The sequence below is a fragment of the Stenella coeruleoalba genome (assembly GCF_951394435.1).
Source record: "Stenella coeruleoalba genome assembly, chromosome: 21".
In the NCBI taxonomy this organism is placed as follows: domain Eukaryota; kingdom Metazoa; phylum Chordata; class Mammalia; order Artiodactyla; family Delphinidae; genus Stenella; species Stenella coeruleoalba.
The window spans coordinates 23,310,385-23,337,948 of NC_137167.1; the positions used below are offsets into that span (position 1 = coordinate 23,310,385).

The following is a 27,564-nucleotide window of genomic DNA, read 5'->3' on the forward strand; positions in this document are numbered from 1 at the left end:
CTGCTCTATAAATGTTTGCAGGAAAGGACAGAGAAGAACTGACTCTTGTTTTTATCTCCTATTTTAGTATGGAAAAGAATTAATTTCTTTAAGTTGACAAAGAAATGTTAAATGCTGCTGAAGGCTTTTTGGATTATTATCGTTTTTATTATTTATTATGCTTGATTGGATTTGACTTCCACTTTATAAGAAGGATTAAAGCCTCAAACTTTAGTTACTTCCTATAATCTTAAAGTTTGCTTTGTAAGTATCTTAGTCTGCCTGGGCTGCCGCAACAAAATAACGCAGACTGGATGGCTTAAACAACAGACATGTATTTTCTCACAGTTTTGGAGGGTAGAAGTCCATGATCGAGGTGCCAGCAGGTTTGGTTCTGGTGAAGGCTCCCTTCTTGGCTTGTAGACCGCAGGCCCCTCACCACCCCTCCCCCGACCTCTCCTCTGTTTGCATATGGAGAACAAGAGAGAGGTTTCTAGTGTTTCTTCCTGTTCTTACAAGGACACCAGCCTTATTGGATCAGGGCCCCACCCTCATGACCTCATTTAACCTTAATGACCTTCCCTGTCTCCAAATACAGTCACTTTGGGGGCTAGGGCTTTAACATATGACTTTGAGGGGGATGGTCACAATTCAGTCTGTAACGCCAAAGGTCTATTTCAAACTTGCCGTTTAAAAAAGTACTTATTGAAAAATATAATGAATGCCTTTCCCTCATATCCTTTGCATACTTTTACATAATTTGCTTTTGCAAATTACATGTCTCTGGGAGGGCTCCATACGGTCTACTTTTCGTGGTAGGAGCCTGTGCTTAATGGTTTCAGGGAATGGGCACCTTTGGCGACTGCAGAAGCTCAATCTCACTTTCACTTATACTTACACTTTCTTAATCCTTTTCGTATATACTTTCTAAACAGAGTTCAACATTTAGTACCTTACCAAGTGAAATTTTAATTTCCTTATTGACCTTCAAAGAAAACTTAGAATTCATGAATCATTGAAGTAAATGTTTACAGTTAATGTTAATATTAAGATTAATAATTTGTAATTTATAATAATAAAATGGAAAATTCCTGGAAATTCTAATGCTTTTCTGCCTATCTGGTGTCTTTGCTTTCCAGGGTGCATTCGTTGCTTCCTCAGATGATACTTTGATCTCTTTCTTGCCTCTCGCCCACATGTTTGAGAAAGTTGTAGAGGTAGGCACTGAGTTTTATTTTGTTTGTGCATATGTGTTTGGTTGTGTTCTGCTAAGTTGTTGTGTTTAACAGAAAGCACTTGTCTTGAATGCTAGTGACACAGACATTTCATTTTTACCATTGCACACATGCATGAGTGGTTCACGCAGATAAGTTTGAGTGTGCAGACTGTCCTCTACGTAGAGAGTTCTTTGCTCAGGCCCATTTTAGAAATTGAGCTAATTATTTAAGAGTATAATTTTTTTTCTGGGTCCAGATACTTGAACTTTAATACTCATTTTAAAATTGGAAGCTCAGACTTTTGAAGGACACGAATATGGACGTGAATTCAGAAAGATGAGCTGTGAATGTAGAATTTTTATGAATAACATCCCACAAAGGCTGGTGAGGCTTCAGTTCTGTAAGAAGTCTCTATTTTTTTTTTTTTTGGGCCACGCCATACGGCTTCTGGGATCTTAGTACCCCGACCAGCGATCGAACCCGTGCTCTCTGCAGTGGAAGGTACGGAGTCCTAACCACTGGACCGCCAGGGAAGTCTCTATTTTTGACTGCTTGTTCATAAGGCACAAGTTGATTCCAGATTCATTTTTTCAGCAATATTCCAAGTGCCTTTGGCAAAGCGGGATGACCTTTAGCTGACCTCTGCCTGAGCTCCTCATACACGAGTGTGTGACTAATTTAAAAACTGACCAAGAACCATCTTTTTTCCTTCTTGGACAGTTTTGGATTGTATGCTTATAGGAGAAGCAGTGAGCACTGCTCACTCATTTAATGAATGTTCACGGGGCACCAGCTGTGTTGCAGGTACTGGGCAGGTGTTAGAGAGAGCGGGGCAGCTGATAAAATCCCGGCCCTTTGACTAGCTGCTGCCCTGTAGGATTCACTTCCCCCAAAGGATCAAGGATCTTCCATCAGATACTTGTGTCTCCTGCACGCCTCAGGAGACCTTGTGAGTTTACAGAGTGATTGCAGACGTGTTGACAGTGGAACTAGTTTTCAAAGTGTGCCCAGGAGGCAGGCCACACTGAACAGAAACCTCCGAGCTTTAATTTTTAAACAATGAACCTTTCTAGTTGTTTCTGCTTTCAAGCCTGAGACCGTTTGTACTTCCGTTGCATCATCTCTTGAATCTCTCTTTCTTTTTAAAATTTAAAACAGGCAGACTCTTTGTCAAGTGCCTGTGGCTTGCCAGTGCAGCTTGCATCAGACAGGAAAAAATTCAGGCACTAGGTTACAGCTGAATGCAAACTGCTGCGGTACAGATGGCCTAGTGCCTCAGCCGCAGCGTATTCTGACTACTCAGAATTTTTTAGTTAGATTCAGATAGAAGAGATGAGACTTTAAAAAGCTAAGGCAAGTAGCTAAGTTTTTCTGATGAGAATAAGTTAGACCTAAAGTTTCTAGAAGGCTAAAAATACTTGGATTATCGCATACCATGTCATTCATTCAGCAGATATTTATTATTGAAGCTAAAATAGCAGAAGCTCTCTGATAATCACTGAAAACCACGTTCCCTGGTTTCTTACTAGTCCTTTTATCTTCAGGATAATCGAGAGCGATGCCACATGCCCGTGTTGTACAAGGACGCAAGCACGTTGTTTTAAAAGCTCCCTACATTTAGGAACTTTATGATTTCTGGAAGCTGGTCTGAAATGCTAACACTGGAGCCTTGTGTGTCTGTGTGTGTTGTGTGATGCCTGCTGCAATGATGACATGTTGGATGTTTCCATTTACCTCTCTAGTTTTTGATGCTGAGTCACGGAGCTAAAATAGGATTTTTCCAAGGAGACATCAGGCTGCTTATGGATGATCTCAAGACCCTTCAACCCACCGTCTTCCCTGTGGTCCCCAGACTGCTGAACCGGATGTTTGACCGAGTAAGTGCCAAGCGAAGAGAAGGGGCAGAGGTCCAGACCTTGAGTCCAAGACCATGTGTGACCATGGCCGCTGCCCTTACTCTCTCGAGGGACTGCAGTTTACCCCTCTGCTAATAAAGCTGAGTGCTTTTACCTCCCAGAGCTGTGAGTGACGGTTATAAGAGAAAGTGCCTGTGGACACACCTTGTCAACTGGAAGGCACAATACAGGTGTGAGGTGGAGCTTGTTTTATTTTCATGATAAACTCTTTGAGCCTCTGTTTTCTCATCTTTACAGTGGACTGTTACCTCCTCCATCTCATAAAGATGCTAATTACATCATATGAAAAGACTTTATAAATTGTAAAGCCCCACTGCATGAAAAATATTACTTACTTAGCCACCCTGAGAGACGTGACTAAACCAAGCCAGGGACCGAGAGGAGATGGTGAGCCTTTAGAGCACAGACCCCACAGCTGGGGCAGGACCCGTGTGGTGTGAGCAGTCTCCAGAATGAATTTGGACTGGGCAATTCTAATACTCTTTATTTTGAGACATGGCTTTCATCATCTATGAGAACCTTCTCATTTTTTTTAAAAATTTATTTATTTTTGGCTGCGTTGGATCTTCGTTGCTGCCCACGGGCTTTCTGTAGTTGCGATGAGCGGGGGCTACTCTTTGCTGTGGTGCGCGGGCTTCTCATTGCAGTGGCTTCTCTTGTTGTGGAGCACGGCCTCTAGGCACGCGGGCTTCAGTAGCTGTGGCGTGCAGGCTCAGTAGTTGTGGCACATGGGTTCAGTAGTTGTGGCATGCGAGTTCTAGAGCGCAGACTCAGTAGTTGTGGCGCATGGGCTTAGTTGCTCTGCGGCATGTGGAATCTTCTGGACCAGGGATCGAACCTGTGTCCCCTGCATTGTCAGGCAGATTCTTAACCACTGCGCCACCAGGGAAGTGCCAACCTTCTCATTTTCTTAATAGTTCTTTTTTAAAAAACTGTAAAACAGCTTTATTGAGATATAATTCACATTACATGCAATTCACCCATTAAGTGTACAATTCAAAGGTTTTGAGTTCATTCACAGAGTTCTGCAACCATCATTACAGTCCATTTTAGAACATTTTTATCACCTCAAAAAGGATGTGGTATCATCCTCCACCCTGCTACCTCCCTCCACCACCCAAAAAACTCATCTACTTTCTGAATCTATAGACTCCCCTATTCTGGATTTTCATGGGAATGGAATCATGCAATATTCTTTTGTTGCTGGCTTCTTTTGCTTAGTATGCTTTCAAGGTCCATCCATGTCATAGCATGCATCCATACTTCATTCCTTTTAATGGCCAAATAATATTCCACTGCATGGATACAACACGTTTTATTTATCCATCCATCCATTGATGGGCATTTGGGTTGTTTCTGCTTTTTGGCTATTATGAATAATGCTGCTGTGAACATTCACGGGCAAGAGGCTGTGTGGACATGTCTTTTCATCCTCTCAGGTATGTGCCTAGGAGCGGAATTGCTAGTCGTACAGTAACTCTGTGTTTAACTGAGGAACCGCCGGTCTGTTTTCTAAAGCAGCTGCACCATTTTACATTCCCACCAGCAGTGTATGAGGGTTCCAATTTCTCTACATTTTTACCAACACTTGTTATTATCTGACTTCTTAGTATCTCGCCATCCTACTTATTGTGAAACCTTCTTGCTTCTTGACTTAGATTTTTGCTCAGGCAAACACCACGCTGAAGCGATGGCTGTTGGACTTTGCCTCCAGGAGGAAAGAAGCCGAGCTTCGCAGTGGCATCATTAGAAACAACAGCCTGTGGGATAAGTTGATCTTCCACAAAATACAGGTAGCACATTGACTCACAATGGTTATTTGTCATGTAAACGCCTTTGCGTTTCAAACTTTCTGTGAGGGCTCTTTTTTTTTTTTTTTCAATTGAAGTATAGTTGATGTACAATGTTATATAAGTTACAGGTGTACAATATAGTAATTCACAATTTCTAAAGATTATACTCCATTTATAGTTATTATAAAATATTGGCTATATTCCCCATGTTGTGCAATATATCCTTGTAGCTTATTTTATACCTAATAGTTTGTACCTCTTAATCCCCTACCCCTATATTGTGTGAGGACTGTTTTTAAAAGAGAAGGTGAGAGGGAGAATTTCTGGCACATTTCTAAAAACTAAGGACAAAGCCATTAGCAAAACCTCAGTGTCCAAGATAAATCTGAACAGTGTTTAGCTATCCAGGGCAGAACAGGAATCAGGTAGCATAGCCTTTCTGATTCTCCATTTTGTTTTACCGTTCTGGAACTCTTGAGGTATTTTTTTAGGCATGAGTGATAAAGAATACGGAATAATATTATGTCCCCCAGAAGGTGGTAGTTGCTATAAACCCATGACACTCTTGTTCTAATTCCTTAAAACACCTGCAGGTATAGAGGTGTTGCTTTATTTTCCACACCTGTCGAGAGTGAATGGAGTGGTTTCGGGTGGAACCAAACTCCAGTCAGGTGTCCCCCTTGGGGTGCCTGTGCGTCGTCGGGCGCAGTGAGTTCTGTGCAGCCTGCAGACAAGGAGCTGGTGGGTTAGAGTATCGGGGTTCCAAGAAGGAATCTTTGAGAAGCCCGCCACCTTCCAGTCACTTGCCCCTCACCCTCTCCCCTCTCCCTGCCTTGCAAGTCGAGCCTGGGAGGAAAAGTACGGCTGATGATCACAGGAGCAGCGCCCGTGTCCGCCACCGTGCTGACCTTCCTGAGAGCCGCGCTGGGCTGCCAGGTGAGGCGCCTCCCTCCGCCCCCACCCCTGGTCTCGGACCGAGTCCTGCCCAGGAGTCTGCTTTCCAAAAGGCACTCTTCTTCTCCTCCGTGTGCCGTATTGTTGTTTGGAAGATCATGTTATTCCTAGGTTGCTTGGAGAAAGGGGTATAGGCACACCTCGGAGATACAGCAGGTTCAGTTCCAGACCACTGCAGTAAAACCAATGTTGCAACAAAGCCAATATCGCAGTAAAGCCAGTCACGTGAACTTTTTGGGTTCCTGGTGCAGATAAAAGTAATGTTTACACTAGTCTGTAGTCTGTTAAGTGTGCAATAGTATTATGTCTAAAAAGCAATGTGTATATCTTAATTTAAAAATACTTTATTGCTAACCGTCATCTGACAACGCAGCGTTGCCACAAACCTTCAATTTGTAAGAAATGCAGTATCTGCAAAGCGAATAAAATGAAGTGTGCCTGTATATATCTTTTACCCCAGGCAGAATATGCATTTGTGTCTACCGCTGGGTGATTTTCTCTAGGGTGAGGCACAGAAGATGCCTTTAGATCAGGTGTGAGGGCATGGGGATTGGCAGTAAGTGATAAGGCGACCTGCAAAGCATACAGAGACCCTTTCTTAAGGGGGAGGGGGAGCCAGCAGAGACTGGGTGATAAGTAGGCGAGCCGACGGAGCGAGTGAGTCCCTGGGCAGGTGGTGCACGGCGTGACCTGTGAATGGCATTGTCTCCTACGTGGGTGAATACGTTGGGTGCTGTAATAAAGCGTGTTGTAGTGTATGGGCTGAGGTTACCAAACGAGCTAGAGGAACTCAGTTACTGAGCACTTCCAGCAGAGGTGTGACTGTCCCCCTCTCTTCCTGTCCCACCTCTTGGTGACCCAGTTCTACGAAGGCTATGGACAGACCGAGTGCACTGCCGGGTGCTGCCTGACTGTGCCTGGGGACTGGACCGCAGGTATGATGGCAGGACTTTCCTTATTGGGATCTTACTTTTGGCATTGGAATGACTGGAATTGGGTTAATAAACCAACTTAAACAAGTGCTGTGTCTCTGATGATTAGGCCTTGGGGTCAACAATCTTGGAAACCAGGGGGCCCTGTGGCAGAGTGGGATGTGACTTTGAGGCTCTGACTGTCAACCTGGGTGGGTGGCAACAGAGACTTACGTAGATCCTGAAGGTCACATCTAGAGATGGTGTTCTTTATACCAGGTTCAGAATGTTTGGCCCAACAGAGCTTTCCAGGAATTGATTGGGGCCTAATTATTTGCTGGTAAATTTTAATTAAATTTCCAGAGACTCCAGACAGAAATAAACACAAGTCCTTTGTCCCCAAAGGAAAAAACAGGGGAGGACAAACTGTCCTGCCTGAGGTTCTGCCTCAGGAGTTTATGATGCATATTATATGTGCTTCATCCCAGCGCCCCTGTGAGAGAAGCCCTGTTACCTCTGCGAGGACATGACTGATTGTTGGCTAAAAAGCATGTCAGTAATGTATAAGAATTTACACAGCTTTATGTTTTGGAGCCAGGATTCCAACCCAGGTCTGACCACAAAACTCCTGTGCTTTCCCCTGTCCCACACCGGCAGTGTATTCTACGCTGTGATAAATAAATTCTGTGATTTGTTTGCTGTTTTACACGTATGAGCATCTAATGACATAGATCCTAGTATCAAGCACTTTCTAGTAGCATAATTCCGCTGCGATTGGCACTAACAGTCTGTGAACCTTTTTCATGGTGTTTGTTTAATATATTTTTTTAATAAATTTATTTATTTATTTATTTTTGGCTGTGTTGGGTCTTCGTTGCTGCGTGTGGGCTTTCTCTAGTTGTGGCGAGCAGGGGCTACTCTTCGTTGCTGTGCGTGGGCTTCTCATTGCGGTGGCTTCTCTTGTTGTGGAGCACGGGCTCTAGGCACATGAGCTTCAGTAGTGGTGGCACATGGGCTCAGTAGTTGTGGCTCACATGCTCTAGAGCGCAGGCTCAGTAGTTGTGGCACACGGGCTTAGTTGCTCCGTGGCATGTGGAATCTTCCCGGACCAGGGATCGAACCCGTGTCCTCTGCATTGGCAGGTGAATTCTTAACCACTGCGCCACCAGGGAAGTCCCTGTTTGTTTAATTTTTAACTCCTGGTGCCTTACCGGCTAGAGAATTTGAATAGTGATTTCTTTAAGCTAAAATTATCAAAACATAGGAAGAATGACTTGTGATGCTCTTAAAACTTAATCTAATATCTGTTACTTTTGTTTTGGGAAAAGAACCCAGTCCTAGCACTGTCTGGCAAGAGAGTTAAGTGAGTTGTGAAAAGAATCCCTGTCCTGTCTTCATAAACTTACATGTAAAACATGTTCGTTTATAATCAAGGGAATAAGGCCGTATTAGTCAGAACCATCTGACCCGTCAAGGTCTGTTCTTATAGAGAACGGGGACGTGACCTCTGTATGAGGGAGAGCAGGGCCCTCAGATCATGGGAACCAGGTGAAAGTTTCAGGAAACCTGCTTCCAGGTGTTCAAAGAAACCCTGAAAATGAGCAGCCAGGTCATTTATACTTTGAAAAATAATTTGGAGCGTCAGACTTGGGAAAGCTCCCTAGGAGACATTGGACTGTTTTTGTCTCTTTTCTAGGAATAACCTTTGTAATTTACCAGGGGGAGACAGGCTGTGATTGCCGAAACCAGAGGTTTATACCCTCTGTTCTCATCGTGAGTGGGCTTGTTTGTGATAAAAGTGATCTGTCCTAAGGATATCGGTAGTCACGGTAGGAGTGATCATCTTTTATTTGATATACAGGCCATGTTGGTGCCCCAATGCCTTGCAACATTATAAAGCTTGTCGATGTGGAAGAAATGAATTACATGGCTGCCAAGGGCGAGGGCGAGGTGAGTGAAATCCCGCAGTCACCCCCGCACTGCGGGCTCCTCCAGTAACCAGCCACCTCTCAGCACCACAGCACGTAAAGCCACTGAGCTTGGTGTTGCTGGTGACCCTGAGTCACACAGGCTTCTTTTTGACGGTACATTTATGCCTAACTCGCAGGGCGGGTAGGGAGGTGGGGGGCTCTAATGCCTGCCTTCTGCCGCCAGCCACGATGGGGCCGAGGGCCCAGGAGGGTACAGAGGCTCCAGGGCCTGAAGTCCTGGGCCGCGGCTTCCTGTCTGCTAATTGCCCTCCATGCCTGTTAGTGAGCTACTGGCTAGAGGAAGGAAGGCCAAATTGCTTTGGGATTTTCCAGAAGCTCTGATCCAGAGCCTAGGGTGAGCGTGAGCCCTGGAACTTGACTACAGCCAAGGCCATTATGGAAGGGAAGTGGGGGATTGGAGGTGCTGCCACGATGCCAGCGGGGCTCTGGTAGCTCTGGGAGACACACACACACACACACACACACACACACACACACACACACACACACACACACACACACACACACACACACACACACACGAGGTTTCTCTGGAGAAGCCCCAGGCAGTGCTCTTAACAGATCATCTGTTTCCCCCTCCAGTTTTGTTGAGATATAATTGACACCTAGCACGGTGTGAGTTTAAGGTGTACAGCATCATGATTTGACTCGCATATATTGTGAAATGATCACCGCAGCAAGTTTAGTAAACATCCATCCTCTCATAAAGATACAAAAAAAAGAAGAAATGTGGTTTTTTCCCTTGTGATGAGAACTCTTTAAGATCTGCTCTCTTAACAACTTTAAAATCTTCCCTATGGCTGTGCTAACTGTAGTCGCCATGCTGTACATGACACCCCTGGTCCTTATTTATCGTATAACTGGATGTTTGTACCTTTCATCCACCTTCTTCCAACTCCCACGCCTCCCTCCCGATCTTTTCCCCTCAGGTGTGTGTGAAAGGGGCTAATGTATTTCAAGGCTACTTAAAGGACCCAACAAACACAGCAGAAGCTCTGGATAAAGACGGCTGGTTGCACACAGGGGACATTGGAAAGTGGTTACCAGTAAGTGATCCCCTCCCCTGTTCACAGACACTTTTGTTCCACCGTAGGGAAGAAAAAACCCCACGTCGCAGTGGCACCCTAACTTTCCCTCCCCTTTCTCCTCACCGAGTGGTGGAGCGTAGACCCTTCCGTCTTCTGCAGGAAACAGGCTTATACTTAGCATCCTCGTGTAGCATTTTCACTTTAACGGCAGCAAATATGTTTTGTTTTGATGCTTGACATCCTTTCTGGTTGCTGCTTCCGGCTTGAAATCCAGAGACACTGTGTCTGGCTTTTCACATTTCACTGCTGTGCCTTGATGTTGAGGCCTTAGTTAAGGTCTGGGGGCACTGCATAGGCTGCCAGGCATGTACGACAGGCGAAAATTTGTGAGCACACATGTTTCTTAGCATTGTCATCTCAGTAAAAACAGGATAAGTACTTAGAGGATCAGGCCATCCCTTTGAACTTAGCCTCAGAACCGTTTACTATAGAGAAATACAGAGTCCGTCTTGGGAGTGAGTTGCTTGTGCAAAAAGCCGACCTGTAGGTTTCACCACTTTTGCTTGTTGTGGTGACACCACTGCTTTTTAAAGTTGTTACTGTGCTTAATTGCAAGCACTCAAATGGCTAGTGTAATTTTTATTATTGTGTATTGTTCTAGTCTTACAGGTGCTTTATTTATTTATTTACTTATTTATCACCTATGAGGAATGATTACATAGAAATTCCCCTTTATTTCTGCTGTTCTTGGACAGTTTGAAAAAAGGAGAAAAACATGATGACCATTGGTTTAGGGAACATTAGTTTTAGAACTTCTTTTTTTTTAATTTTTTAATTTTATTTTTTTATAGAGCAGGTTCTTATTAGTCATCAATTTTATACACATCAGTGTATACATGTCAATCCCAATCTCCCAATGCATCACACCACCATCCCCCCACCATCACTTTCCCCCCTTGGTGTCCCTATGTTTGTTCTGTACATCTGTGTCTCAATTTCTGCCCTGCAAACCGGTTCATCTGTACCATTTTTCTAGGTTCCACATATATGCATTAATATACGATATTTGTTTTTCTCTTTCTGACTTACTTCACTCTGTATGACAGTCTCTAGGTCCATCCACATCTCAACAAATGACCCAATTTCGTTCCTTTTTATGGCTGAGTAATATTCCATTGTATACATGTGCCACATCTTTATCCATTCATCTGTCGATGGGCATTTAGGTTGCTTCCATGACCTGGCTATTGTAAATAGTGCTGCAATGAACATTGGGGTGCATGTGCCTTTTTGAATTATGGTTTTCTCAGGGTATATGCCCAGTAGTGGGATTGCTGGATCATATAGTAATTCTATTTTTAGTTTTTTAAGGAAGCTCCATACTGTTCTCCATAGTGGCTGTGTCAGTTTACATTCCCACCAACAGTGCAAGAGGCTTCCCTTTTCTCCACACCTCTCCAGCATTTGTTGTTTGTAGATTTTCTGATGATGCCCATTCTAACTGGTGTGAGGTGATACCTCATTTTAGTTTTGATTTGCATTTCTGTAATAATTAGTGATGTTGAGCAGCTTTTCATGTGCTTCTTGGCCATCTGTATGTCTTCTTTGGAGAAATGTCTATTTAGGTCTTCTGCCCATTTTTGGATTGGGTTGTTTGTTTTTTTAACATTGAGCTGCATGAGCTATTTATATATTTTGGAGATTAATCCTTTGTCCGTTGATTCATTTGCAAATATTTTCTCCCATTCTGAGGGTTGTCTTTTCGTCTTGTTTATGGTTTCCTTTGCTGTGCAAAAGCTTTTAAGTTTAATTAGGTCCCATTTGTTTATTTTTGTTTTTATTTCCATTACTCTAGGAGGTGGATCAAAAAAGATCTTGCTGTGATTTATGTCAAAGAGTGTTCTTCCTATGTTTTCCTCTAAGAGTTTTATAGTGTCCAATCTTACATTTAGGTCTCTAATCCATTTTGAGTTTATTTTTGTGTATGGTGTTAGGGAGTGTTCTAATTTCATTCTTTTACAGGTAGCTGTCCAGTTTTCCTGGCACCACTTATTGAAGAGACTGTCTTTTCTTCATTGTCTATCCATGCCTCCTTTGTCATAGATTAGTTGACCATAGGTGCATGGGTTTACCTCTGGGCTTTCTATCTTGTTCCATTGATCTGTGTTTCTGTTTTTGTGCCAGTACCATATTGTCTTGATTACTGTAGCTTTGTAGTGTAGTCTGAAGTCAGGGAGTCTGATTCCTCCAGCTCCGTTTTTTTCCCTCAAGACTGCTTTGGCTATTCGGGGTCTTTTGTGTCTCCATACAAATTTTAAGATTTTTGTTTTAGTTCTGTAAAAAATGCCATTGGTAATTTGACAGGGATTGCATTGAATCTGTAGATTGCTTTGGGTAGTATAGTCATTTTCACAGTATTGATTCTTCCAGTCCCAGAACATGGTATATCTCTCCATCTGTTGGTACCATTTTTAATTTCTTTCATCAGTGTCTTATAGTTTTCTGCATACAGGTCTTTTGTCTCCCTAAGTAGGTTTATTCCTAGGTATTTTATTCTTTTTGTTGCAGTGGTAAATGGGAGTGTTTCCTTAATTTCTCTTTCAGATTTTTCATCATTAGTATATAGGAATGCAAGAGATTTCTGTGCATTAATTTTGTATCCTGCAACTTTACCAAATTCATTGATTAGCTCTAGTAGTTTTCTGGTGGCATCTTTAGGATTCTCTATGTATAGTATCATATCATCTGCAAACAGTCACAGTTTTACTTCTCCTTTTCCAATTTGTATTCCTTTTATTTCTTTTTCTTCTCTGCTTGCCGTGGCTAGGACTTCCCAAACCATGTTGAAGAGTAGTGGTGAGAGTGGACATCCTTGCCTTGTTCCTGATCTTAGAGGAAATTATTTCAGTTTTTCACCATTGAGAATGATGTTGCTGTGGGTTTGTCATATATGGCCTTTATTGTGTTGAGGTAGGTTCCCTCTATGCCCACTTCCTGGAGAGTTTTTATCATAAATGGGTGTTGAATTTTGTCAAAAGCTTTTTCTGCATCGATTGAGATGATCATGTGGTTTTTCTTCTTCATCTTGTTCATATGGTTTATCACATTGATTGACTTGCGTATATTGAAGAATCCTTGCATCCCTGGGATAAATCCCACTTGATCATGGTGTATGATCCTTTTAATGTGTTGTTGGATTCTGTTTGCTAGTATTTTGTTGACGATTTTTGCATCTATATTCATCAGTGATATTGGTCTGTAATTTTCTTTTTTGGTAGTATCTTTGTCTGGTTTTGGTATCAGGGTGATGGTGGCCCCATAGAATGAGTTTGGGAGTGTTCCTTCCTCTGCAATTTTTTGGAAGAGTTTGAGAAGGATGGGTGTTAGCTCTTCTCTAAATGTTTGGTAGAATTCACCTGTGAAGCCATCTGGTCCTGGACTTTTGTTTGGAAAATTTTTAATCACAGTTTCAATTTCATTACTTGTGATTGGTCTGTTCATATTTTCTTTTTCTTCCTGGTTCAGTCTTAGAAGCTTATACCTTTCTAAGAATTGTCCATTTTCTTCCAGGTTGTCTATTTTATTGGCATAGAGTTGCTTGTAGTAGTCTCTTAGGATGCTTTGTATTTCTGTGGTGTCTGTTGTAACTTCTCTTTTTTCATTTCTAATTTTATTTATTTGAGTCCTCTCCCTCTTTTTCCTGATGAGTCTGGCTAATGGTTTATCAATTCTGTTTATCTTCTCAAAGAACCAGCTTTTAGTTTTATTGATCTTTGCTATTGTTTTCTTTGTTTCTATTTCATTTATTTCTGCTCTGATGTTTATGATTTCTTTCCTTCTGCTAACTTTGGGTTTTGTTTGTTCTTCTTTCTCTGGTTCCTTTAGGTGTAAGGTTAGATTGTTTATTTGAGATTTTTCTTGTTTCTTGAGGTAGGCTAGTATAGCTGTAAACTTCCCTCTTAGAACTGCTTTTGCTGCATCCCACAGGTTTTGGATGGTCGTGTTTTCATTGTCATTTGTGTCTAGGTATTTTTTGATTTCCTCTTTGATTTCTTCAGTGATCTCTTTGTTATTTAGTAACGGAGTGTTTAGCCTCCATATGTTTGTGTATTTTACGTTTTTTTCCCTGTAATTCATTTCTAATCTCATAGCATTGTGGTCTGAAAAGGTGCTTAATATGATTTCAGTTTTCTTAAATTTACTGAGGCTTGATTTGTGACCCAAGATGTGATCTATCCTGGAGAATGTTCTGTGCGCACTTGAGAAGAAAGTGTAATCTGCTGTTTTTGGATGGAATGTCCTATAAATATCAATTAAATCTATCCGGTCTACTGTGTCATTTAAAGCTTTTGTTTCCTTATTAATTTTCATTTTGAATGATCTGTCCATTGGTGTAAGTAAGGTGTTAAAGTCCCCCACTATTATTGTGTTGCTGTCAATTTCCTCTTTTTCAGCTGTTAGCAGTTGCCTTATGTATTGAGGTGCTCCTTTGTTGGGTGCATATATATTTATAATTGTTATATCTTCTTCTTGGATTGATCCCTTGATCATTATGTAGTGTCCTTTCTTGTCTCTTGTAGTTCTTCTTGCTTCTGCTGTCTGCCCTCTTTTATGGTGCTTTATACTCCGAAATTTTTATTGTTTTGAAGAATACCCCCCCAATTAATTTCAGAGTACCCAAGCTATTTATTTTTTTCATAGACATTATGGTACTTCACCGTGGTTCTTTTTTTTCTTTTTCTTAATATTTATTTATTTATTTATTATTGATTTATTTTGGCTACACTGGGTCTTAGTTGCAGCATGTGGGATCTTTAGTTGCAGCATGTGGACTCTCAGTTGTGGCATGCATACAGGATTTAGTTCCCCCACCAGGGATTGAACCCAGAACCCCTACATTGGGAGCTTGGAATCTTACCCACTGGACCAGCAGGCAAGTCCACCCAGGCTATTTAGAAATAAATTAAGTCCCTCTTTCCAGACTCAGGAGGGATGAAGTATCCGTTCTAATTCTGACTATGGCTCTAAGGAGCACATCTCATAATCTCCCTGGACCTCAGTCGGCTCCCTTTGGAAACGGAGGAAAACTGATGTGGGCTGAGAGAACTTTCCAGTGGATGACCCTCCGAAGCGAGAGAGTGGCCTCGGGTGGGGATGGGGTTTTGTTTACGGGAGATGGGGAGGTGGGAGCTACTGGCATTTGGCGAGTCTGGTCTGGAGATTCTCGCATCCCCACAGTCATCATGGGGGCAGCTGACAGCCCCCTCCTGCCCCCGCCCTGGAACAGGGACAGAGGGAAGTGAGCTGCTGCCTCTGCAGCCCCTGCTCTGCGCAGAGCCCTGTGGGAGGATGAGCGCGTCTCAGCTCTCGAGGACCTTTACCCCATCGAGCGGCCGATTCAGATATGAGACAAAGTGAAACTTGCTGAGCTGAAGGGAGCAAGTGGGGTGCTCTGGTTGGCTGGGAGTGAGGGGGGCTCCCAAGTCCCTTCTCTGTCTCTCTACTCTGCTCAGTGGCCTGGGGGAGGTTACATAATCTCTCTAAGCCTCAGTTTGCCTCTCTGCAAAATGGGTTAACAGCTGACCCCTGCCAGAGGTTATTAGGGTTAAATGATAGTGTACAGGAAATGCCTGCTGCTGGGGGGGAAGCAGCTGCCGGACCTGCTCACAGGCCGCTCCCCGCCCTCCAAACAGAATGGCACCTTGAAGATCATCGACAGGAAAAAGCACATCTTTAAACTGGCACAAGGAGAGTACATAGCTCCGGAGAAGATTGAAAACATCTACCAGCGAAGTGAACCTGTCGCTCAGGTGTTTGTCCACGGAGAGAGCTTGCAGGTACGCACTGCCCCAGCCGTGAATTCTGTGGCCGGCGTGGCCCGGGCCTAGAAGTCCAGGGCCTTTCAGTGTGATGGGAAGTTTGCGATGGGTATGAGTTGACTTTCATGTCTGATGTGCTGGAATGTTATCAACACGTTACTGGTTTTTACTGCTTGGCGTTTCTTTCTTTTCTCATCTATTTTGTAACTGGAAATTTGTACCTCTTATTCTTGGCAATTCTTATCCAGAAAAGTTTTTTTCTCTTTAATTTCATATTACCAAGGGAAGTTGGATAAGGATACCAAGGGAGTGGGTAAAATAAGCTTCTAATTTAATTATGAGGGGAAATATTGATACACAGGTTATAGGAAAGTTTAGAATTTTCAAACATATTAAACCCAACTTGTTATGATATGTCTCCTACGTCATTTTTGAGCAAATGGTGGTTGTGAGCCAACATATCTTAAAGTCGAAAACCAACATCAGTATTGCAATGAGACATCATTTGCTAAAATTTTGGACAGATGGTGGGAAGGAAGAGAAGGGTGTCTGGTTTCCTGAGGGTTAATATTTCTACAAATCTTGAAATTTTCAAATAATTTTGGAAGAATATTTTCTTACAAGAAAGTGAACCTATGTTTCTTCGACCTGGAATCATACCCATGCCTCTAATTTTTATTCAGTTTCATTGTCTCTAAATTGTAAAGAATGAGGGATTAGAGTTTTTTCTAAATGAATCTGCATACATTTTCTCTTTTTATAAAGCAGTTATCTGATATCTATCCCCTTGTTTGCTTATTTGACCCTGTTTTATTTTTTAAAATATATATGAGTAAGTAAAAATTAGGGTTTTATTAGGTTTTGATTTCCAGTGGTTGTTTTAAAACATTTATTGCAAAATCCCCAATGCTGTCTATATTTCAGAGGCAGGAGTTAACCTGGGCCCCACAGACTCTGGGGCTGGTAACATGCTCTGAAAAGAGGATCTGTAACTCCCATCAGATTCTCCCAGGGGCCCAGGCTGCAGATAATAAAGAACCACAATTTTAGAGCATCTGGATCAAGCCCGTTAATAACTTACTTGTCTCTGTTAAAGGCATTTCTCATAGCAATTGTGGTACCAGATATTGAGACGCTAGGTCCCTGGGCCCGGAAGCGAGGCTTTGAAGGCTCCTTTGAAGAGCTGTGCAGAAGCAAGGTAGGTTCTGAAGTGTGCAGCCTACTTCTGACCCGCCCTTTGCATTAAGTGCAAAGTTCAGGGACTCCCGCCACGGGAGTAAGGATCTTACTTTTCTTGCCTTATTAGGGTGTCCAAAAAGCTGTTCTGGAAGACATGGTGGGACTTGGGAAGGATGCTGGCCTAAAACCATTTGAACAGGTAAGACTTGCATCCAAGTGTATGAATTCCTGCAAAACGGGGTTTTGACTGGAGGATGCTTTTTGTGAATATATTATAGAAGAGGATGAGGTGACGTAAAGACATCTGTGCGGAAGGGATAGTGGAGTGGTTTGGTAGGGGAGGGGATTTTTGTAACCAAGGGTGTGAATTCTCTTCCTGGAGGTCAGGCTACAGTCCTGATTCTGTACTGACAACAGGCCACTGCCCTTTGTTGAGACAGTGCAGCGGGACCTGGCCTGAGAGGCTGGCTTGAGTCGCCCAGAAGGGTCTTTATCCCTTGGGAAGCTTAAGTGCTTTTTAGACTCAGGTGGCCTCCGTGCCCCTTTCCTCCTTTGACTGCCTGGTTTCTTTGCAGGTCAAAGGTATTAGTCTCCACCCTGAATTATTCTCTGTCGACAACGGCCTTCTGACCCCAACGATGAAGGCTAAAAGGCCAGAGCTTCGGAAGTATTTCAGGTCACAGATCGATGAACTTTATTCCACCATCAAAATCTAATGCGAGGAAGGAAGTTGGGAAGAGGCCGCATGCCTCCGCGGTCTTCTCCCGCCCGTGGCCTCAGTGGGTAGTTTTGACAAGAGCAAGTAGGGAAGGAGCGTCTTGTCTGCCTCGTGCGTTCAGATTCTCATCACAGGAAGCTTAGAGGGAATGGAACACTGCCTTATGGTCACGTCGCATTGCAGACCATGTTCACGGTGATACATAATTTCCAAAATGAGCCTTAAAAAAATTGTAAAGGGGAAACTATAAATGTGCTAAGTTATTTACGACTTCCTCAGTTTAAAAAGAGGGTGAAAACTTGTCTCCCTTTTTTGCTAACCAAGTGGTTAGGACTTTGCTATTTCTGAGATGTCTGCTACTTGCTGCAAATTCTGCAGGTGTCTGCTGCTCTGAAGAGTACCGTGCACTGGAGGGAACCGTCCCTTATAAACAAGAACTGTCCCAGCTGCAGGAAGTTGCAAGTGGACCAGAGGTTTTTTTTTAATCCCTGCCACCGTCCCCTCCCCATCTCATGTGACCCTTCTGATTAACCCCTGTCACTCCTGTTGGAGCAGAGGATGGACCTAACTCAGAACAACGCAGGTATGGATGGATGGCCGCTCACCAGACCGGGTGGATTCTGGCGTCCACAGAGCAGAATATTCACCGACCCTCTTCTCGAGACCCGATTCCCTCCCTCCATCCCTTCCCAGGGGTTATAAAAAAAATCTGCCTTAGACTCTGCAGTGAAGACAAGCATTTCAACAAGGAAACAATGACCTGGATCAGCCATGTTCAACTGTGACGCCTGAAGAACTGTCCACTTTATCTTCACTGAACCCGTCGCTCTGTCTGTGATGGTTTTTAATGTGGTTTTCATATCAGAAGAGTATGTTGTGATTAAGTGGCTTTTTTCCCCCAGAATAAACTCTCAGGCAAGGCATGTCTTTAAAAATATTAAGGGGGCTTCCCTGGTGGCGCAGTGGTTGAGAGTCCGCTTGCCGATGCAGGGGACACGGGTTCGTACCCCGGTCCGGGAGGATCCCACATGCCGCGGAGCGGCTGGGCCCGTGAGCCATGGCCACTGAGCCTGTGCATCCGGAACCTGTGTTCTGCAACGGGAGAAGCCACAGCAGTGAGAGGCCCGCGTACCGCAAAAAAAAAAAAAAAAAAAAAAAATTAAGGGAGTAGATACACTTGGGTACTTATTGAAATGGATGGTAATTAATAAATGCTCTTCTATCATAATGCTACCTGATTTCTATGAAATGTATTTGACAAGCCAAAATTCTAAGACATAGGAATCTGGAAAACTCATTTCCTGGGATTAACTTCTCAAGGGATTTTTTTTTTTAAGTTAATTTGGGTAATTAACAGCATTTCACTTTACTGCAAGTCTTTGCCACATGTGACTGAATTTAGTTGTCATTTATATGTTGAAAGCAGTTGTTTGTGGATATGTGACTACCTGTATTATACAAGCACAACAGGGTTTGCCCTAAAGAGTTGTCGTTGTAATAACGCTATTTGGTAGCCTAGCTTCATACGTGCATTCTTAATTGCACAAGAAGTCAATAATTTGTCACAATGGGGTTTTGAATGTTTGCTTTAAGTGTTGGCTATTTCTATGTTTTATAAACCAAAACAGAATTTCCAAAAACAATGAAGGAAACCAAAATAAATATTTCTGCATTTCAAGTGAGTGAAGCCTCCCTTTTTGCATCAGGTGTCGCGTTCGGCGTCGCCTCTGATGTGCACAAGCGAAGAGCAAGAATGACTTCAGCCTCCCAGTTCTTTCCTCCCTCCCAGGTCTGCTTCCTAGGACGCAGTCATCCCGACATTTCCAGTTGCTGACGCCGGGGCCCCGGCCAGCTCCCAGCAACGGCCCTGCTATGTTGCAGAGAAGAAAGTCTTGGTGTGAATAACATGGATATTCTTGAAAGTGCAAATTCTCGGGGGGAAAGCGACAGTGCAGGAGGCATCGCTGCAGTTGGTGGTCCTGGGGTGGATTTCATTCGGCCTCGCTGGAGTCATTCTCTCCCTGTGGAACTGTCGGAGAAGGTGCCCCATTGACAGCAGCCGACTGTTTCTTTTCTTCTATCACTACCCTACGCTGTCATTTTAAAGATTTTCTTTTCCAGAGGTCTTGGTTAATCACCCCCTAAGTTTTTCTGTAGCCTGTTTTCAGTCCTCTTTCCCTGCAGTCTTGGGTTTGGGGTGCTGATGTCTGCTTTCTTCCTCTAAAGCTCGAGCCCTGTGCACCCCCTCTCTGGTAAGATTCCTCATACACGGGACTTCCCTGGCGGTCCACCTTCCAGTGCAGGGGGTTTGGGTTCAAGCCCCGGTCAGGGAGCTGAGATCCTACATGCCTCAGGGCCAAAAAACCAAAACATAAAACAGAAGCAGGGCTTCTCTGGTGGCGCAGTGGTTAAGAATCCGCCTGCCAACGCAGGGGACAGGGGTTCGAGCCCTGGTCCGGGAAGATCCCACATGCCATGGAGCAACTAAGCCTGTGTGCCACAACTACTGAGCCTGTGCTCTAGAGCCCCTGAGCCGTAACTACTGAAGCCCGCTTGCCACAACTACTGAGCTTGCACTCTAGAGTCCGTGCTCCGCAACAAGAGAAGCCACCGCAGTGAGAAGCCCGCACACCGCAACAAAGAATAGCCCCCACTCGCCGCAACTAGAGAAAGCCTGCATGCAGCAACAAAGACCCAACACAGCCAAAAATAAATAAATTTTTTAAAAAATGGAAGCAATATTGTAACAAATTCAATAAAGACTTCAAAAAAAAATGGTCCACATCAAAAAAATCTTAAAAAAAAAAAAAAAAAGCCTCCTCATCCAGTCTGCCTTTTAGTTAGGTTATCAAGTTCCTCGTGTCTTTTTCTGCCCTGCGCCCTCTTGCTCTCATTCCCTCACGGGAACTGTGACCTTTCTGTCTCCTCCCTGGGCTCCCAGCACAGGACTTAGCAACTGGTGGGTGTTTGTTAAATTATTCTCATTTGAACAAATATTTGAAATTTTGAACCAAGCTTCTGTAATGAGGTTGATAGAAACACTGTTTTGTTTTCTTTTTAAAAACAATTCTGGTAAAATACACATAAGATTTATCATCTTCATCATTATTAAGCATACAGTTCAGCGGCATTAAGTGCGTTCACACTGTTGTGCCACCGTCACCGCCATCCATCTCCAGAACTTTTCATGTTGCAAAACTGAAACTCTGCCCATTTAAGTAATAACTCCCATTCCCTCCTCGCCCCAGCCCCTGGCCACCGCCATTCTGCTGTCTCTGAATTTGACTACTTTAGGTGCCGCATATGTGTGAATCATACAGTGTTTGTCCTTCTGTGTCTGGCGTATTTCACTTAGCATAATGCCCTCGAGGTCTATTCGAGTTGTCTCTCACTTTTTATAGCTGAATAATATTTGTACAATTACACCACATTGGGCTTCCCTGGTGGCGCAGTGGTTGAGAGTCCGCCTGCCGATGCAGGGGACACGGGTTCGTGCCCGGGTCCGGGAAGATCCCACATGCCGCGGAGCGGCTGGGCCCGTATGTCCGGAGCCTGTGCTCTTCAACGGGAGAGGCCACAACAGTGAGAGGCCCGCGTACCGAAAAAAAAAAAAAAAAATTACACCACATTTTGTTTATTCATTTGTTTTGTTTTTTGGGTTTTTTAAATTTGTTTATCTTTTTATTTTTGGCTGCGTTGGGTCTTTGTTGCTGCGCGTGGTCTTTCTCTAGTTGCGGCGAGCGGGTGCTACTCTTTGTTGCGGTGCGCGGGCTTCTCATTGCGGTGGCTTCTCTTGTTGCAGTGCACGGGCTCTAGGCGTGTGGGCTTCAGTAGTTGTGGTTCGCGGGCTCTAGAGCGCAGGCTCAGTAGTTGTGGCGCACGGGCTTAGTTGCTCCACGGCATGTGGGATCTTCCCGGACCAGGGCTTGAACCTGTGTCCCCTGCATTGGCAGGTGGATTCTTAACCACTGCGTCACCAGGGAAGACCCTGTTTTGTTTTTTTTAGATTTTTTTTTTGATGTGGACCATTTTTAAAGTCTTTATTGAATTTGTTACAATAGTGCTTCTGTTTTTATGTTTTGGCTTTGGCCACAAGGCATGTGGGATCTTAGCTCCCCAACCAGGGATCGAACCCGCACCCCCTGCATTGGAAGGTGAAGTCATTTTTTTTAATTAATTAATTAATTATTTTTGGCTGCATTGGATCTTTGTTGCCCCACATCCTCACTTTACTTTCTGTTTTCTGTTTTTTTTTTGATGACGCCCATCCTAATGGGTGTGAAGTGGTATCCCATTGTGGTTTAGATTTGCATTTCCCTAATGCTGATGAGATCGAGCATCCTTTCGTGTGCTTATTGGTCACTTGTGTATCTTCCTTGGAGATGTGTCCTTTGCCCATTTTAAAAATTGGTTTTTGCTATCGAGCAGTAGTAGTTCTTTATGTATTCTGGATATTAACCCCTAAACACTGTTTCCAATTCTTAACTTTCATGGTACACTATATACAGTGGCACTCCATCCCCCAAATCAAAACCATACCTCAAGCCCAGGGGTCTCTGTCTCAATCCGGCAGCAGTGACCCTGCTGCCCTGAGAGTTCACCTTGCCCTCCCCGCAGGTCCAGCTCTGACACACCCTCACTCTGTGTCTAGACTCAGAAAAACAGTTTGTTTTTAAGTATATTTGGCATTTGGTAGTTAAAGTATTTTTGCCTCACTTCTGCTTTTTAGATTACTTGGAGTAAGAAGAAAACGAAGAAGAACTAAAATGTGTTGAGTGTTGCCACGTACCGGGCACTCTTCTGAGCATCTTACACAGGTGACCTTTTCATGTTTGCAACCCTCTGAGCCAAATGCCCCTGGTGTCCCCATCATACAGTGAGGAAACTGAAGCACACGACTTGGGTCAGGGTCATTCACTGAACAGAGTTGGAGCTGGGCAGTCTGCCTCTGGACACTGAGCTTTCAACTTCACACCGTGGAGGTTTCTTGTCTGCCTGTACCCGTAACCTCCTGACAAAACGTGTCATTGGATTGTTTCTTGGTGCCAGCAGTTATGCCTCTAAGCTTTGGTCCAAACGGTTTTGATTCCTACCTAATGGTTGTTCTTTGTCATAGCAGAGGCTAGTACCACTTCCCAGTTTTATACTGGTTCATGGGTCATCAAAAATTAAATATGGTTGCTCTCTGTGATGTTGGAAACCCCAAATCCATCAAGGACCAAAAGTTAGGTAGAACCTGCCGCTCTATTTCAGGAGGAAAGTAAGTGTAGAGCTGGGTCACAGACCTGTGGCATGTTCATGAGGTCCCTTGGCCGTCCTAGGAATCATCAGCTGCGGAGGTAGTAACAGCTCTAAGGGGCTGTGGGCTGGCTCTGGGTGGTGAGCTATGCTGCGCTCTTAAATTCTCAGAGGGGTTACATGGTGTGATGGTTAGCATTCTGGACTCTGACTTACGTTCTCATTTAATGCTCACAAAACCCCTGTGAGGCGGCTGATCCACCCATAGTTCTGTGTCTAACATCAGCTAAGTGCCAGACACAGTTCTGTGCTATGGGGACGCAGCAATGAGCACAGCAGACAAGATCCTTGCCCTGGGGCAGCTGACTCTCTAGCCGAGAGAGATGGACAGTAAACAGGAAAGCAAATGAACAACTTCAGATTGCAATGGGTGCCTTGAAAACAACGCATAGAGTCTTGGCGAGGGGCCACAAGGGCCTATTTTAAGTGTTGGGGTCAGAGAAGGTCTCTTTGAGGAGGTGACACTTGAGGTGATAACCTGAAGAATGAGGAGGAACCAGCCTTGCAAAGCTTTGGAGAAAGAGGTTTCAAATAGCAGAAGCAGTGAGTGCAAAGGCCCTGAGGTGAGAAAAAGCTCACTCTAGTCCAGGCCCTGAAAGGAAGCCAGTGCGGCTGCGGCATCGTAAGCACAGGGAAGAGTGGAACCGAAAGCAGTTAGAGAAGAAGGAGGGTGGGTTACCAGGCCTTGCAGCCCAGAATGGAACCTGGATTTTTCTCGGGAGGAAACCAGTGAAGGGTTTTGAGACAAGGAGTTCGCTCCCTGAATGAACCCCTTCTGGTGGCTGCAGAGGGATCAAAGGAGAAGCACGGAAACCCAGTCAGGACAGGCTTAAGTGTAAGGCAGCCTGAACCAGGTTGGTGGCAGTGGAGATAGAAGACAGTCGAAAGCAGCTGGAGGTGGTACCCGTCACGTGGGGAATCAGGAAAAGGGAGGGTTCGGGGGTGAGCACCGTTGGATGGATGGTGGAGCCCTACCTACCGAGCCGGGAAGACCCCGGGGCGTTGGTTTTGGGAAGGGAATCAAGAGGTTGGGTTTGGGCAATTTCCATCTGAGGTTCCTGCTGGACAACCACATAAAGATAGATACGAGTCTGCACCTCGGAATAGGGGTCCCCAAGCCCCGGCACCAGTCCGCAGCCTGTTAGGGGCGGGGCCGCACAGCAGGAGGTGAGCGGCGGGTGGGGGGGAGGGCGGAGCTCCATCTGCCACGCCCCATCGCTCGTGTTACAGCCTGAACCTTCCCCCTCCCCTCCCCCGTCCACGGAAAAATCGGCTTCCAGGACACCGGTCCCTGGTGCCAAAAAGGTTGGGGGCCACTGCCTCAGAAGACGAGTCAGGAGACAACAGATTGCAAAGTCCGCAGCACAGGAAAGGTATTTCAGGCTGAGGGGCTTTAATCAGGCAACCTGGGGACCGGGAAACCTGGATAGGAAATCGAGGCGGCCCCACACGGAGCCCTGGGGACCTCCACAGTGGGGCGTTGATGAAGGAGCCAGCAACGGGGGTTGAGAGTCACCTGCCATGAGGAAGGTAGGAACCAAGCACGTGGCATCCCTGAAGTCCAGAGGGAGAAGTGTTTCAGAAAGGGAGGGAGGGGCGAGCCAGTTATGTGGTGTGCTGCTGTAGCAGGGAATGGCGTCCACCTTGGCAATGAGTGTCCAGCGGAGTGGGGAAGCCAGCAGCGTGCTGGAGTGGGCTGAGGCCTGAACTCCTAGGAGCCAGGAAGAAGGATGGACAGCTCTGTCTTGAAGTTTTGCCGTGAAGGAAGTCAGATGAGTGGATGGATGGTAACTGGAGAAGAAGGGGAGGTGGAGAGGTTGGCTCTTCTTTGCTGGTGGTGGTGGTTTTGAAGATGAGAGATACAGAGCGTTATGATGTGATGTGATGATGATGACCTGTCATCACAGAAAATGATGATGCAGAAACTAGGGGAGAACAAGGCTGTCCGGAGAGCGGGAGGGGTTAGAGCCCACAGTCAAGTGCAGAGATCGGTGGGATATTTCAATAGGATGATTCTTGCCTTGCAACAGGAAGGGGGCTAGGGAATGCGGGGGTAGATACAGGTAGATCCAAGGTGATTGACGCAGAACAATTAGGGAGCTCCTATCTGAATATTTCCTCTTCTTCTTTTTTTTTCATTGAAGTATCATCTCCTTGTTATGCGTGAGAAAACTGAGGCTTGGAGAGATCGGCTGACTTGTCCTAGCAAGTGGCTGAACTGGATTTTCTGACTCCAGGGCCTCTGTGTCTGGGCCACCTCCCTCCTGACCCTCCCCCTGCATGGCGTGATGCCCACTGCCCTGAGCGTCTCAGGGGCCCAGTCGTCATGTTGGATGAGTTTTCTTAATTAGCGCCTCGGGTGCAGTTACAGTCTCCAGTGCACTTTGAGTCTGGCTATGCGGAGGGGCAGGGTGAATGCCAGGGACTCCGGACCTTCCTTTTTGTGTTTCATCCATATTCCCAGTGATTGTTGCTTTTCATGGCAGCAGAAGAGAAGCTGCCTGTCTGTCCCCAACTGCTGGGCAGAGCAGGTGGACAGAGGGCAGAAGGCTCTGGCAGCACCGTTACAGGTGAGGGATGGATCTGTTAGCCAGTCAGGCCCCGAGCATCCCTCCCGTCCTCCAGCCTCCACCCCCTCCGCGGTTATTTTGGACGGTGGCCACGGCTGTGCGTGTGACTGAAGGGGACTCTCCTGTGGCTCACAGCACTGAGGATGAGCTCTGTGTCCTCTCTGAGCAGAGCGAGCCCGCCTCCACCCACCCCCTTGCCCAGCCGCCTTTCACTCCTGTATCCCACGGTGGGTGCTCAGACCTGTGTTCATCTTGATCTCACCCCTTCACCCAGCAAGAGGAATTGGAAGACTGACCCACCTTCCTTATTATCCATACATTTGGCATAAAAAGAAATCTAGAATTTTCCTTTTGACTTTTAACTCCTTTGCTGTTGATTTGCTCGAATGGTGGCAGTCTTGCTGGGTGAATTCTGCTTCTTGGCACCATTCTTCAGGTACAGAGAGATTCTGCTCTTGCCTGGAAGCAGGGTTTTTTTCCACAAATGTATTTTGCATGTAAGTTCTTAGCCACTTTCTTTTGCTGAGATTTTTAGGGAGGGGACCGTTTGGGCTGTCACATTTCTCTAACACAAATCGTCCTTGCTAAATACGAAGGCTGCTGGATTTTCCCCCAAGAACCCTGAGCAGGCTTCCTGCTTTCCACGGGGCTTGCTGAGCTGGACGGTGAATCACGGGCGCGACAGCAGTGCTGCCCAGGGGCGCTGGAGTCCCTGCTCGGCTGCGACACTCCTGGCACGGGTGCGGAACCAGTTGGCTCACGTGCTGCGTCGGGCCACGTGCTCGGACACAGAGGGACTCTTGTTTTCGAGTCTATTGCTTCCCCGCACCCACGACACTGCTGCCCCTACCCCATGGGCTCCTGCCGGCTGCCCGGCCCTGCCTGGGCGGAGCTGTCACCAGGCCCTGCGTTTGGGAGAAACTCCAGGGCAGCCCCAGGCAGCTTGGCCACTGCCCCTGCTGCTGCGTCCCCAGCTGTGCATCAGATCCACCCAGTTCCCTGCATCCCTTAGTCCTCCCACCCAAGCAGGGCGGCCGCCTCTCCTGCCAGGACAACCGCGCCGGCCTCTTACTCCGCCTCCTTGCCTTCGATTTTGGTCTCTACTAACTCACCCACTTTCCCTCCACTTTGCAGCAAGAATGATTTCTCTAAGTCATGTGCCTTAATCATGTGATTCACCTGCTTAATCATGTCGATGTTGCCTATTGCTCTCAAGCCTGAACTGCTGAATGTACTTAGAAGAAGGCTTGGCAAATGTGATTGCTCATCAGATCCCCTGGGGGAGAGTAAATCTGGAATCAGGCCTGAACTTCTGCATTTCTAATAAGCTCCCGGCTGAAGCCAGCGCTGCTGGCCTGTGCATTGCACTTTGAGGGGCAAGGAACTGGAGGGCCCCTGCCTCATCTCTGGCCACCTCCCCGACTCGTTCAACCATATGGGGCTCATTCTAGCTCCCAGAATGCATGATGCTCTCACTCGCCCCTGGGCCTTTGCACATGTACCCTGCCTCGAGCACTCTCTTACTCCCCCCCGTGGCTGGCTCCTGTCCTTTATTTCAGTGAGATTATAGGTGTCACTTCCTCTAGGAAGACTTCTCTGATTCTCCAAGCCCAGGAAACAAGTTGTCGAGCATGTTTGTGGCTGGCAGTGGTGTGAGGTGGAGGGGTAGGGTGATAACGATCTTTTCATGCCAGGGCACAAGGTCAACGGGGTGAGTGAGCTAGATCATGAGGTACAGGGTGGCAGCCAGAGGGCGGGGGGAGCCGTTTCCTTCTACAGAAGGCTCTAGGAAGAAGATTTTTGTGTCACCTGGGGTTAGAGGGAAGCCTGTCTGACCTGAGCTTGTCTGAAGTGTCTCTGGCTCTTCCACTGCCCCCTCCTACCTGCTCGCTGAGCAGAAAGGATCCCTGAGGAAAGGACCCTGCTTGCCGGGAACGTTCTGAACAAGGTCAGCCTCACAACTGTGTGTGTCCTCAGGCCACCCGAAAGTCATGTCCGAGTGAGCAAGGTCATCACAAGGATGAAAACTTTTTCCAGAAAGTTCTTTTTTGACCAGAGCTTGAAAGTGAATCATGGAGACAAGTTTCTACTGTAGAAATTTTATGTCCCTTTTTTCCTTAAGAAAATTTTTTTCTTTGAGGTGTTCTTCCATTTTCTTTTCTCTTTCTCCACTTATGTGCTCCTTTGATCC

General features: G+C 45.5%; 1 protein-coding gene across 4 annotated transcripts in view; it reads left to right on the top strand.

Moving 5' to 3' along the window:
• Positions 1 to 19,155, top strand: part of ACSL1 (acyl-CoA synthetase long chain family member 1) — a 277,457-nt gene extending 258,302 nt beyond the window's left edge. For all 4 annotated transcript variants that reach the window (XM_079909245.1, XM_079909247.1, XM_079909246.1 and 1 more), the window contains 11 exons: positions 1,119 to 1,196; positions 2,939 to 3,073; positions 4,771 to 4,905; positions 5,746 to 5,841; positions 6,722 to 6,794; positions 8,632 to 8,720; positions 9,691 to 9,807; positions 15,483 to 15,626; positions 16,705 to 16,806; positions 16,915 to 16,986; positions 17,363 to 19,155. In XM_079909245.1, coding sequence (XP_079765371.1) covers positions 1,119 to 1,196; positions 2,939 to 3,073; positions 4,771 to 4,905; positions 5,746 to 5,841; positions 6,722 to 6,794; positions 8,632 to 8,720; positions 9,691 to 9,807; positions 15,483 to 15,626; positions 16,705 to 16,806; positions 16,915 to 16,986; positions 17,363 to 17,503 — 1,182 coding nt within the window. In that variant the 3' untranslated portion in view covers positions 17,504 to 19,155. The remainder of the gene's footprint in view (positions 1 to 1,118; positions 1,197 to 2,938; positions 3,074 to 4,770; positions 4,906 to 5,745; positions 5,842 to 6,721; positions 6,795 to 8,631; positions 8,721 to 9,690; positions 9,808 to 15,482; positions 15,627 to 16,704; positions 16,807 to 16,914; positions 16,987 to 17,362) is intronic.
• Positions 19,156 to 27,564: the final 8,409 nt, after the last annotated feature.